Source organism: Coregonus clupeaformis, chromosome 11, assembly GCF_020615455.1.
Source record: "Coregonus clupeaformis isolate EN_2021a chromosome 11, ASM2061545v1, whole genome shotgun sequence".
NCBI lineage: Eukaryota > Metazoa > Chordata > Actinopteri > Salmoniformes > Salmonidae > Coregonus > Coregonus clupeaformis.
This window is the reverse complement of record NC_059202.1, coordinates 22,630,084-22,642,217: the sequence shown is the minus strand read 5'-3', so window position 1 is coordinate 22,642,217 and position 12,134 is coordinate 22,630,084. Positions and strand designations below refer to the sequence as shown.

Sequence of the window (12,134 nt, the reverse complement as noted above, 5' to 3'; positions counted from 1 at the left end):
TAGTGGAGTGTTGCGTTAGTGGAGTGTTGCGTTAGTGGAGTGTTGCGTTAGTGGAGTGTTGCGTTAGTGGAGTGTTGCGTTAGTGGAGTGTTGCGTTAGTGGAGTGTTGCGTTAGTGGAGTGTTGCGTTAGTGGAGTGTTGCGTTAGTGGAGTGTTGCGGAGGGAGCGTTGGTCGTAGTCCAGCGGTTTACATGAGAGAGGGAGCCAGGGCTATGTTACTGTGGTACTGAACTGGCGTGAGCTGATTCTGAGATTGCCAGGCATCAGACATGCCATTCCACCAGTGGCACAACATAGTGTGTCACGGCACACTGCCCTGAGGGACACCATGTGGATGGATGATTTTTTTTCAATGCCTTGTTCAAACTAAGAGGAAGTTTGAGGGAGTAGGCAGGGTACTATGTCTGGGCGGGTTGAATGAAGCGAGATGGCAATGTGTGCTATGCAGCATATGTAGGCTAACTAGCATATGTAGGCTAACTAGCATATGTAGGCTAACTAACATATGTAGGCTAACTAGCATATGTAGGCTAACTAGCATATGCAAACTAACATATGTAGGCTAACTAGCATATCCAAACTAACTTGGTAAGACAAAAACAGCTAGCCCAGAATCAAATAAACTGACCAGAACATTTTGGGTAAAGTGACACGAAAGATGTGGTTAATTAAATATTTGCTAATTATCACTGCATTGTATTCAGCGATTGAAAACTAGCACTGCACAATACGATTAGCATATAGCATAGGCTATAAAAAGACAATGGTAGAAATCAACAATGACTAGAGGTTCAATAAAGTGCCTTCTTGTCCACTTTTCATAGGATATGTGAGCTAGGAAGGAGCTCTAGGCTTGCTCAATGGTACCAATCCAAACGACATATGACAATAGCAATTTCATCCACCAATCTCATCAACAGTATTCCTTATAGAATTACCCGGCAAATTTCCGTTAGCGTGAATTTGAACGGCAGGGGGTTTGTCCTTCCTGAGGAGGGTAGGTGGGTTTGGGTGCGGTTCTACTGTTTACGTACTGAAGGGGGCTTCTACGGATGAGTGCTGGGTGCTGGTGGGGGGCAGGGTGGGTAGGACCTTCACCTTGCGTTTCTGCCGAGGGGGGCTGGGGCTGGGGTTCGGGGCGGTGGCTGGCATTGGCTCGGGTATCTGGCGCGGGGGCGGGCTCAGAGGTGGTGGTGGTGGTGGAGGAAGGCGCGGGGGTGGGCTGGGGGCGGGCTCTGGGCTTGGCTGTGCGTTATTGGCTGCGGAGGCCCGCCAGACGACCTCCTCGGCCTGCTGGATCTGCTGCTGAATGAGAATGAGCTCGTCGAGCAGACCCTGAGGGACGTCACAGTGAGAGAGAAGCAGGAGCAACACAGCCGTCAACACAACATACTGTACCCATCATTCAAGCAACACACTGACCAACCAACCAGGCTGGAGCTGAAGCCAGGGCTGACCTATAGATAGATAGACATGGAGTCGTCTATGCCCACAGAGTCGTCATCATCATAGGACCTCTGGTCACCATTCTGTCAAGGCTCGGGGGAAACTGAATCCATGTCTAGGTCTTGCCACCATCAGCGGTACCCAACAGTCAGACTTTCTCTGTCACAGAGACTCCAGAACAGACTTAGCCAGTCCGGAGACTGAAAGCGGATGAGGCAACTGATACCACAACCAGTGTCTCTCAGCCAGTGGCACACAGGGGTAAGATTCTGTACGGTTTCTGAGCAGTATTCCATAGTGACCATTACTTTGGTTTTTATAGTAATACTAAAACACAACTGATGTCCTCCAACTTACACAATGATCATGCTATAAGAGGCAATGAAAATATGACACATGAAAACTCTTAATATTCAACATGCTTAAGGATAATGTAGATGTGGATACATTATTGAATGTGGATAAACTATAAAAAATTATTCCTTATATTCAAAACACGTAATACAATCACCATAAAAATGTGGGATTTGGGTCAGAATCATCCAATTATATCTGTTAAAATCAGCCTGATGATAAACGAAGCAAGCTGCGCTGGGAAGAGGGTTTCAAAATTCAGGTAACTTTCCCAAAATCCCTAGGTTTTCCAGAAATCCCAGTTGGACGATTTTCTGGAATCAAGAGGGAATAAGCAGGAAATCTATGAATCCTCCAAACACGATTTCTGGAAAACCTGGGAAATTTGGGAAAGTTACTGTACCAGGCCAGGGGGAGATGAGCAGAAAGCTTGCTGCAGGCCAGGGGGAGATGAGCAGAAAGCTTGCTGCAGGCCAGGGGGAGATGAGCAGAGAGCTTGCTGCAGGCCAGGGGGAGATGAGCAGAAAGCTTGCTGCAGGCCAGGGGGAGATGAGCAGAAAGCTTGCTGCAGGCCAGGGGGAGATGAGCAGAAAGCTTGCTGCAGGCCAGGGGGAGATGAGCAGAAAGCTTGCTGCAGGCCAGGGGGAGATGAGCAGAGAGCTTGCTGCAGGCCAGGGGGAGATGAGCAGAGAGCTTGCTGCAGGCCAGGGGGAGATGAGCAGAAAGCTTGCTGCAGGCCAGGGGGAGATGAGTAAAGCCACAGCCCAATGGTCCCCAACTCTTCCCTCTCCCTTGGCTTTAGCTGCCTAATGTACATCCAAAAACTGAGGCAACTGTTATATTGAGAGACTTTCCAGAACTATGAAGCAGGGTTGGGGTCTGTTTTACCTCAGTCCATTCAGGTAATTAATAAATAAATAAATCCATTACAAATTCATTAATTTAATATTAAAAAAACATTGAGTTGAGACTGAATTGACCCCAACCCAGGAATCACGTTGGTCTATGATAGTGTTTTTCCATGTTAGGGACCACTGCTTTAGACTTTTAAAAAATTCCTCACTTGAGTAGCAGGACTATTCCACTGAACATGGGGACTTTTTCTTTGCAACTCTGCCTAAAAGGTCAGCATCCCAGAGTCGCCTCTTCACTGTTGACGTTGAGACTGGTGTTTTGAGGGTACTATTTAATTAAGCTGCCAGTTGAGGACCTGTGAGGCACCTATTTCTCAAACTAGACACTAATGTATTTGTCCTCTTGCTCAGTTGTGCACCAGGGCCTCCCACTCCTCTTTCTATTCTGGTTAGAGCCAGTTTGCGCTGTTCTGTGAAGGGAGTAGTACACAGCGTTGTACTCCCAAAATAAGGAAAACTGCACAGCATCGTGTCAGCTAAGCTGGATTCTGTGCAAGAATAAAGGCTACCTGACAGGCTCACTTTCCCGTTGAACTCGTCATGTTTCTTCTCGAATCCGTAGGTCATAAAACAATATAGAGGTAAGATAGATATCGATTTTGAGACATTACATTTTTGTATACACTTTTCATATTAATTAGAAATTTCTGTTATTTTTCTGAGATTTCACACAAAAACAAGCGTATCTCTGAAATGTCAACGGAGCATTGATTGTACAAGCTTTTAAATTTCAAAGCCTTTTACATTTTATTCAGCTAGTGTGATGCTAATTTTGCGAACCGCGGAAACAGCTTTGAAGACGACCACCACCACATGTAAAATCCTCAAAAGTAGCTGTGAGAAAGCTGCACCACTGTCAACAGAGCTTGGTGCTTACTATCGGATGTATTAAGTTACAAAGTTTCTCCCATTCTTCTCTGCAGATCCTCTCAAGCTCTGTTAGGTAGTATTGGGAGCGTCGCTGCACAGCTATTTTCAGGTCTCTCCAGAGATGTTCGATCGGGTTCTAGTCCGGGCAACTCAAGGACATTTAGAGACTTGTCCCGAAGCCACTCCTGCGTTGTCTTGGCTGTGTGCTTAGGGTCGTTGTCCTGTTGGAAGGTGAACCTTTGCCCCAGTCTGAGGACCTGAGCGCTCTGGAGCAGGGTATCATCAAGGATTTCTCTGTTCATCTTTCCCTCGATCCGGACTAGTCTCCCAGTCCCTGCCGCTGAAAAACATCCCCAATGATGCTGCCACCACCATGCTTCACTGTAGGGATAGTGTAACATTTCCTCCAGAAGTGACGCTTGGCATTCAGGCCAAAGAGTTCAATCTTGGTTTCATCAGACTAAAGAAACTTGTTTCTCATGTCCTTTAGGTGCCTTTTGGCAAACTCCAAGCGGCCTGTCATGTGCCTTTTACTGAAGAGTGGCTTCCGTCTAGCCACTCTACCATAAAGGCCTGATTGGTGGAGGGCTGCAGAGATGGTTGTCCTTCTGGAAGGTTCTTCAATTTCCACAGAGGAACGCTGGAGCTCTGTCAGAGTGACCATCGGGTTCTTGGTCACCTCCCTGACCAAGGCCCTTCTCCCCCGATTGCTTAGTTTGGCTGGACGTCCAGCTCTAGGAAGAGTCTTGGTGGTTCCAAACTTCTTCCATTTAAGAATGATGGAGGCCACTGTGTTCTTGGGGACCTTCAATGCTGCAGAAATGTTTTTGTACCCTTCCCCTGATCTGTGCCTCGACACAATCCTGTCTCGGAGCTCTACGGATAATTCCTTCGACCTCATGGCTTGGTTTTTGCTCTGACATGCACTGTCAACTGAGGGACCATATATAGACAGGTGTGCCTTTCTAAATCATGTCCAATCAATTGAATTTACCACAGGTGGACTCCAATCAAGTTGTAGAAACATCTCAAGGATGATCAATCAAACAGGATGCACCTGAGCTCCATTTTGAGTTTCATAGCAAAGGGTCTGAATACTTATGTAAATAAGGTATTTCTGTTTTTTTATACATTTGCTAAAATTTCTCAAACCTGTTTTCCCTTTGCCATTATGGGGTATTGTGTGCAGATTGATGAGGAAACATATTTATTTAATCCATTTTAGAATAAGGCTGTAACATAACAAAATGTGGAAAAAGTCAAGGGGTCTGAATAATTTCCAAATGCACTGTATAGGTAGTCAGCCAGGACTGTGGTCAATCCCAAACTCAGCCCAGTAAAAATGATGTGAAATTCAGTTAATGACCTGAAAAACAACGCTTTACCTCTAGGAGTTTGACTCAAGACCTGAATTTCACTTCATTTCACAAATTGACTGGAGCTGAAATGGCATTGCCATTGACCCAAACTGCAAACTCCAAAATGCAGTAGTTTACTGATGAGGAGGCCAAGCTATATGCCACAGGGAGCGAGGGTGAGCTAGTCAGGCGGTGCAGAGCAGACTTACCTTCTTAAACTGCTTGCCGCTGGCCTCTGGTGTGGACGTGACTGGGGCCTCTGTGGCAGATTTCACTGGAGTGTCCCCAGGGGCTTCTGCAAGGAGACAAAAACAGCGTAACACATGACAAAAATCATAAGGTTACCCACACATAATTACACATCATCGATAATAGTTTATTAGCAAAAAACAATAATGAGTCAAATGTATTGGCATGCCCAACATTAGAGAGGACTCTATCTAGTGTATATGCCCCAGATCAGAAGCAGCACCCACGTGATGGAATCTCAAAGGTTTGGAAAATATTGCTCACAATAACATTTGGGAGCTTGTGCTTTTCATTGGATCTCCGACCAGTTATGTCTGATATGGTACTACAAAATAATGACAATGAAATAATTAATTAATTGCCGTCAAATCGGCTAAACCTTATACAGTACTGTTATGAAAGACTTGGTTTGTTTCTCTCCTGTACAACACAGCGTGGCATTGGGACATGCTACAGAGCCAGCTGGACCCGTAGCAAAACATTAACTTTGTACATATTTATACACTGCCCTTGAGAATGTAATGGAACAACAATCCTTCATCCAGCCAATGAAAGACCTGTCAATAACAAGCCTCACAACTACAGTACAGGACTATGTCCCAAATGGCACCCTATTCCCTACATAGTGCCCTACATTTCCTATATAGTGCCCTACTTGTGACCAGAGCCCTATGGGCCTTGGTCAAAAGTAGTGCACTACATAGGGAATAGGGTGCCACTTGCGACACAACCCAGGAATACACCTATTGTTTTAGCAAGTCAAAGAAGAGGTATGGATGGATGGAGTTCAAGGTGTTTCCATCTCTCATAGAGAGATGTATCTTCCAAACATTTGAGAGGCATCAGCTACCAGCAGAAAAGGAGAGCCCTCTAAGACAAGGACTAGCCTCCCATAATGTAAGTACAGGGGGAGAGAGACCAAAGAGGCCAGGGGAGCCAGGGAGAGCCAGGGAAGCCAGGGAGAGCCAGGGAATCCAGGGAGAGCCAGGGAAGCCAGGGAGAGCCAGGGAAGCCAGGGAGAGCCAGGGAAGCCAGGGAAAGCGAGGGAAGCCAGGGAGAGCCAGGGAGAGCCAGGGAGAGCCAGGGAGAGCCAGGGAGAGCTAGGGAAGCCAGGGAGAGCGAGGAGGAACTTGTAAACCAAAAGAAGGCAAAAACACACAAGCAGGAAAAGTGACAAAAGCCAGTCAGATGAAACCAAAGCGAAGGAGGGAGATAAAGCACTGGATCTGTTGTTAAGACCACTGTAGAACACAAGACTGTAGACCAATTCAATCCAATCGAAGTATGTCCAATTCAGTTGTCAATTTTGGTTTTCAGAGGAATTCGATTGCATAATTAGACAGTGAACAAAATGTCCATCTCTACACCCTTCTGATATCAATAATATGACATAAGGATAAATCCTCTACATCAATGAAAGCCTTTATGTCAATCATAGCACACTCTGGTATTGTCTCCACCCAAAAAAAACAATCCTTCCATCAATCATGTGTCATTGGTGTCTCAAACAACAGCAGCATTGAATAAAGACAATGAGTTGGTAGTCTGGAACGCAATCGTGTTGGATTTGGAGGTCCCCATCCAGGAACACTTGACATCGTCTTCGGCTCCAAACCACTGCTAAACAGGTCTGCAAGGGTGCTGCCGCACACACACCAATGTTGGGTATTCAAACAGCACCAGGGCGGAGAGGGGGGACTGAGTGTGGGGGGGTACACACCTAACAACAGACTCTGACCAGAAGCTCCTTTACTACCAACACCTGTGAAGAATGCAGAGGGGAGGGAGGGGAGGGGAGGGGAGGAAGGAAGAACACAAAACAAATCAAAAGACCGAAGCAAAGGGGTCAGAGGTCACTGCTGGAGACATGTTTCAAGGCCCTGCTGTGAGCTTGTTGTCATGGCTGCGTCCTGCAAGTACGGAGTTGGATACCATTGGCCACGTGTGCAATCCGGGCACGTTATTGTGATACTACTAATAATGCAGGATAGCTAATCGGGAAAGTGAAAAGTGATTGCAACTTGTTAGCGAAACCCTTTTTTTGCTGGAAAGTATGAGGGTAGATTGCTGGGTAATGCAGGTATGAATCAACAAAAAGAAGCCCACTTCAAGTTCAGATTACCAATGACGTCAACTGTGATTTTCTACCACTTGAAGCAGCTGCTATAGCTATTCTGGGTTCAAAACTCAAGATGTTTATTTATCACCTTTGCCACTTGTTCAAAAAAAGATACAATCCTGGCCTAAAAAAATTGATGACCTGCTTTGTCTGACATAGCCTCCAAAAAGCCTGTACTCACCGGTGAAGAGAATGCTTTTGAGGAAGGTGACGTTCTCTCCTATCTTATCGAAGTCAGGTAACTCGGGTAGCAGCTTGGCAATCTCCTCTAACTCAGGCAGCACTTTGGTTAGTTTATCTGTGTGCAGAAGAGAAGTGCGATAGGGTAGGTGGAGTTTACCCTTTGAACATGAGAATCAAATGAAACAAACGAACTAAGCAGCCTTAACAGAAAGACAGCACTGGCTCAGCCCAAATACACTGCTCAAAAAAATAAAGGGAACACTTAAACAACACAATGTAACTCCAAGTCAATCACACTTCTGTGAAATCAAACTGTCCACTTAGGAAGCAACACTGATTGACAATACATTTCACATGCTGTTGTGCAAATGGAATAGACAACAGGTGGAAATTATAGGCAATTAGCAAGACACCCCCAATAAAGGAGTGGTTCTGCAGGTGGTGACCACAGACCACTTCTCAGTTCCTATGCTTCCTGGCTGATGTTTTGGTCACTTTTGAATGCTGGCGGTGCTTTCACTCTAGGTGGTAGCATGAGACGGAGTCTACAACCCACACAAGTGGCTCAGGTAGTGCAGCTCATCCAGGATGGCACATCAATGCGAGCTGTGGCAAGAAGGTTTGCTGTGTCTGTCAGCGTAGTGTCCAGAGCATGGAGGCACTACCAGGAGACAGGCCAGTACATCAGGAGACGTGGAGGAGGCCGTAGGAGGGCAACAACCCAGCAGCAGGACTGCTACCTCCGCCTTTGTGCAAGGAGGAGCAGGAGGAGCACTGCCAGAGCCCTGCAAAATGACCTCCAGCAGGCCACAAATGTGCATGTGTCTACTCAAACGGTCAGAAACAGACTCCATGAGGGTGGTATGAGGGCCCGACGTCCACAGGTGGGAGTTGTGCTTACAGCCCAACACCGTGCAGGACGTTTGGCATTTGCCAGAGAACACCAAGATTGGCAAATTCGCCACTGGCGCCCTGTGCTCTTCACAGATGAAAGCAGGTTCACACTGAGCACGTGACAGACGTGACAGAGTCTGGAGATGCCGTGGAGAACATTCTGCTGCCTGCAACATCCTCCAGCATGACCAGTTTGGCGGTGGGTCAGTCATGGTGTGGGGTGGCATTTCTTTGGGGGGCCGCACAGCCCTCCATGTGCTCGCCAGAGGTAGCCTGACTGCCATTAGGTATCGAGATGAGATCCTCAGACCCCTTGTGAGACCATATGCTGGTGCGGTTGGCCCTGGGTTCCTCCTAATGCAAGACAATGCTAGACCTCATGTGGCTGGAGTGTGTCAGCAGTTCCTGCAAGAGGAAGGCATTGATGCTATGGACTGGCCCGCCCGTTCCCCAGACCTGAATCCAATTGAGCACATCTGGGACATCATGTCTCGCTCCATCCACCAACGCCACGTTGCACCACAGACTGTCCAGGAGTTGGCGGATGCTTTAGTCCAGCTCTGGGAGGAGATCCCTCAGGAGACCATCCGCCACCTCATCAGGAGCATGCCCAGGCGTTGTAGGGAGGTCATACAGGCACCTGCAGGCCACACACACTACTGAGCCTCATTTTGACTTCTTTTAAGGACATTACATCAAAGTTGGATCAGCCTGTAGTGTGGTTTTCCACTTTAATTTTGAGGGTGACTCCAAATCCAGACCTCCATGGGTTGATACATTTGATTTCCATTTATAATTTTTGTGTGATTTTGTTTTCAGCACATTCAACTATGTAAAGAAAAAAGTATTTAATAAGATGATTTCATTCATTCAGATCTAGGATGTGTTCTTTTAGTGTTCCCTTTATTTTTTTGAGCAGTGTACTACATCCAATTCACATCAGATTAACCACACACTTCACTGATTGACAGGAAATAAACCAACATGACAAGTTATTTAACAGTGGTAAATCTATATCAGAATTTCAAGTTCATAGGCTTCTAATGAGTCATTTCATGTAGGGGGTTTTCTGCATAAATGTTTTTTTTTCAGGCCGCCTAAATCCAAACAGTAAAACAAATACAAATAATTTTTCGGCATTGAAAAACATTTTAAGTGTAAAGTGAAACAGATACAAAGTATGTAAAAAAAAAAAAAAATGACAACGGATCTATATATTTTAATAAGATCATCTTTGAGAACTAACAATCACCGAAATATAGCTATAAAGTCAGGGAGAATCTAAAATTCCAGAAAATTATGCATTCAGAAGTTTTTTTGTTATGGCATGGGGCCCCCACTGACTTTGTTATAATGTTTTGAGTTACCCAGATAGCATAAGAACATGGAATAAGCCATGGAAAAATGTGTAGAAAGAAGGGCCACTAAATTTTCCATTGTGTAGAAAGGAGGGCCACTAAATTTTCCATTGTGTAGAAAGAAGGGCTACTAAATTTGCAGTTGAGTAGAAAGGAGGGCCACTACATTTTCCGTTGAGTAGAAAGGAGGGCCACTAAGTGTTCCGTTGTGTAGAAAGGAGGGCCACTAAATGTTCCGTTGTGTAGAAAGGAGGGCCACTAAATGTTCCATTGTGTAGAAAGGAGGGCCACTAAATTTTCCGTTGAGTAGAAAGTAGGGCCACTAAATTTTCCATTGAGTAGAAAGGAAGGCCATGCCCACTACCTAAGCCCCATTTTGATTCAGAAAAAAAATCTTACCTAGGTCAATGTGTTTACTCAGCTCCCAGAAGAAATCAGGTATTACCCAATTGTATTCACTCATATCAGGCAGCATATCCTTCCATTCCTCATAGGTCTGGAAGAACAGAACAGAAGTGGCATTTCAATCACATGGTCAATTTACAATTTTAAATGGGACAAAAAAAATACCTCAGTTAAAGATTAACAACAACAATATTTCAAGGGATGGGTTAGGGCACAACAATTGGACATACAGTGCATTCGGAAAGTATTCAGACCCCTTCCCTTTTCCACATTTTGTTACGTTACAGCATTATTCTAAAATGGATTACATACATATTTTCCCTCATCAATCTACACACAATACCACGTAATGACAAAGTGAAAACAGGTTTTTAGAAAATAAAATATTTATATAAGTATTCAGACCCTTTGCTATGAGACTCGAAATTGAGCTCAGGTGCATCCTGTTTCCATTGATCATCCTTGAATGGAGTCCACCTGTGGTAAATTCAAGTGATTGGACATGATTTGGAAAGACACACCTGTCTATATAAGGTCCCACAGTTGACAGTGCACATCAGAGCAAAAACCAAGAGCTCCGAGACAGGATTGTGTCGAGGCACAGATCTGGGGAAGGGTGACAAAAAAGTTCTGCAGCATTGAAGGTCCCCAAGAACCAAGTGGCCTCCATCATTCTTAAATGGAAGAAGTTTGGAATCACCAAGATTCTTGCTAGAGCTGGCCGCCCGACCAAAATGAGCAATCGGGGGATTAAGGCCTTGGTCAAGGAGGTGACCAAGAACCCGATGGTCACTCTGACAGAGCTCCAGAGTTCCCCTGTGGAGATGGGAGAACCTTCCAGAAGGACAACCATCTCTGCAGCCCTCCACCAATCAAGCCTTTATGATAGAGTGGCCAGACGGAAGCCACTCCTCAGTTTAAGGCACCTGACATCACATTTGCCAAAAGGCACCTAAAGGACTCTCAGACCATGAAAAATAAGAATCTCTGGTATGATGAAACCAAGATTGAACTCTATGGCCTGAATGCCAAGCATCGCGTCTGGAAGAAACTTGGCAGCATCCCTACAGTGAACCATGGTGTTGGCAGCATCATGCTGTGGGGATGTTTTTCAGCGGCAGGGAATGGGAGACTAGTCAGGATCGAGGGAAAGATGAACGGAACAAAGTACAGAGAGATCCTCAATGAAAACCTACTCCAGAGCGCTCAGGACCTCAGACTGGGGCAAAGGTTCACCTTCCAACAGATCAACGACCCTAAGCACACAGTCTAGACAACGCAGGAGTAGCTTCGGGACAAGTCTCTGAATGTTTTTTTATTTTTTTTGCAAGAAATCCTAAAAACCTGTTTTTGCTTTGTCATTATGGGGTATTGTGTGTAAATTGATGAGGGGGAAAAAACGATTTAATCCATTTTAGAATAAGGCTGTAACGTAACAAAATATGGAAAAAGTCAAGGGGCCTTTATACTTTCTAAATGCACTGTATTTCCCATTCTAAGTGACATGAAAGGGTTAACTCTTAGGTAAAAGGACCCTTGTGTTTTCCTCTATCTTGAATGAGTCTGGGTTAAAAAGAGAAGAAGTGTGAGGGGAGACTAGACACATCTAGCCTATACAATAATCATATGTAAACCTGGACCATATAGTGAAAGGGGTTTGAGATAACCAGCTCATAAGGGAATCTCATCTGTGCTGGCAGTCTGGCATAAACACACACCCTAGCAGAGCGGCAGTCAAATGTAGAGCAATTCACCTCTGTTCCACTGGGAGTGGAGGTAAGTAGGTGGACTCGTACATTAGGATTAGAAAAACAGCACTCAAAGCCAATATAGCGTAAGCACAGTGTGAATGGTAGTAAACCACTTTATCTGTGTGTTCGTTACTCTCACTGCTCTTACCAAGCAGGTCAAGCCAATTAGAGGTCAGAGTGCCAACTGGTATCTAGATTTGAGAGATATGCCAAGAGTGTGCAAAGCTGTCATC

At 45.3% G+C, this 12,134-nt stretch overlaps 1 protein-coding gene across 2 annotated transcripts in view; it reads right to left on the bottom strand.

Annotated features, from left to right (window-relative positions):
* Window positions 1-12,134, bottom strand: part of LOC121576534 (dynamin-like 120 kDa protein, mitochondrial) — a 70,031-nt gene that overhangs the window by 56,373 nt on the left and 1,524 nt on the right. Inside the window, exons 3-6 of one of the 2 annotated variants that reach the window (XM_041889753.2) lie at window positions 10,145-10,241; window positions 7,492-7,608; window positions 6,912-6,953; window positions 5,152-5,237 (exon numbers count right to left, since the gene is read on the bottom strand). In XM_041889753.2, coding sequence (XP_041745687.1) covers window positions 5,152-5,237; window positions 6,912-6,953; window positions 7,492-7,608; window positions 10,145-10,241 — 342 coding nt within the window. The remainder of the gene's footprint in view (window positions 1-5,151; window positions 5,238-6,911; window positions 6,954-7,491; window positions 7,609-10,144; window positions 10,242-12,134) is intronic. The other variant, XM_041889754.2, reaches the window with a different exon arrangement.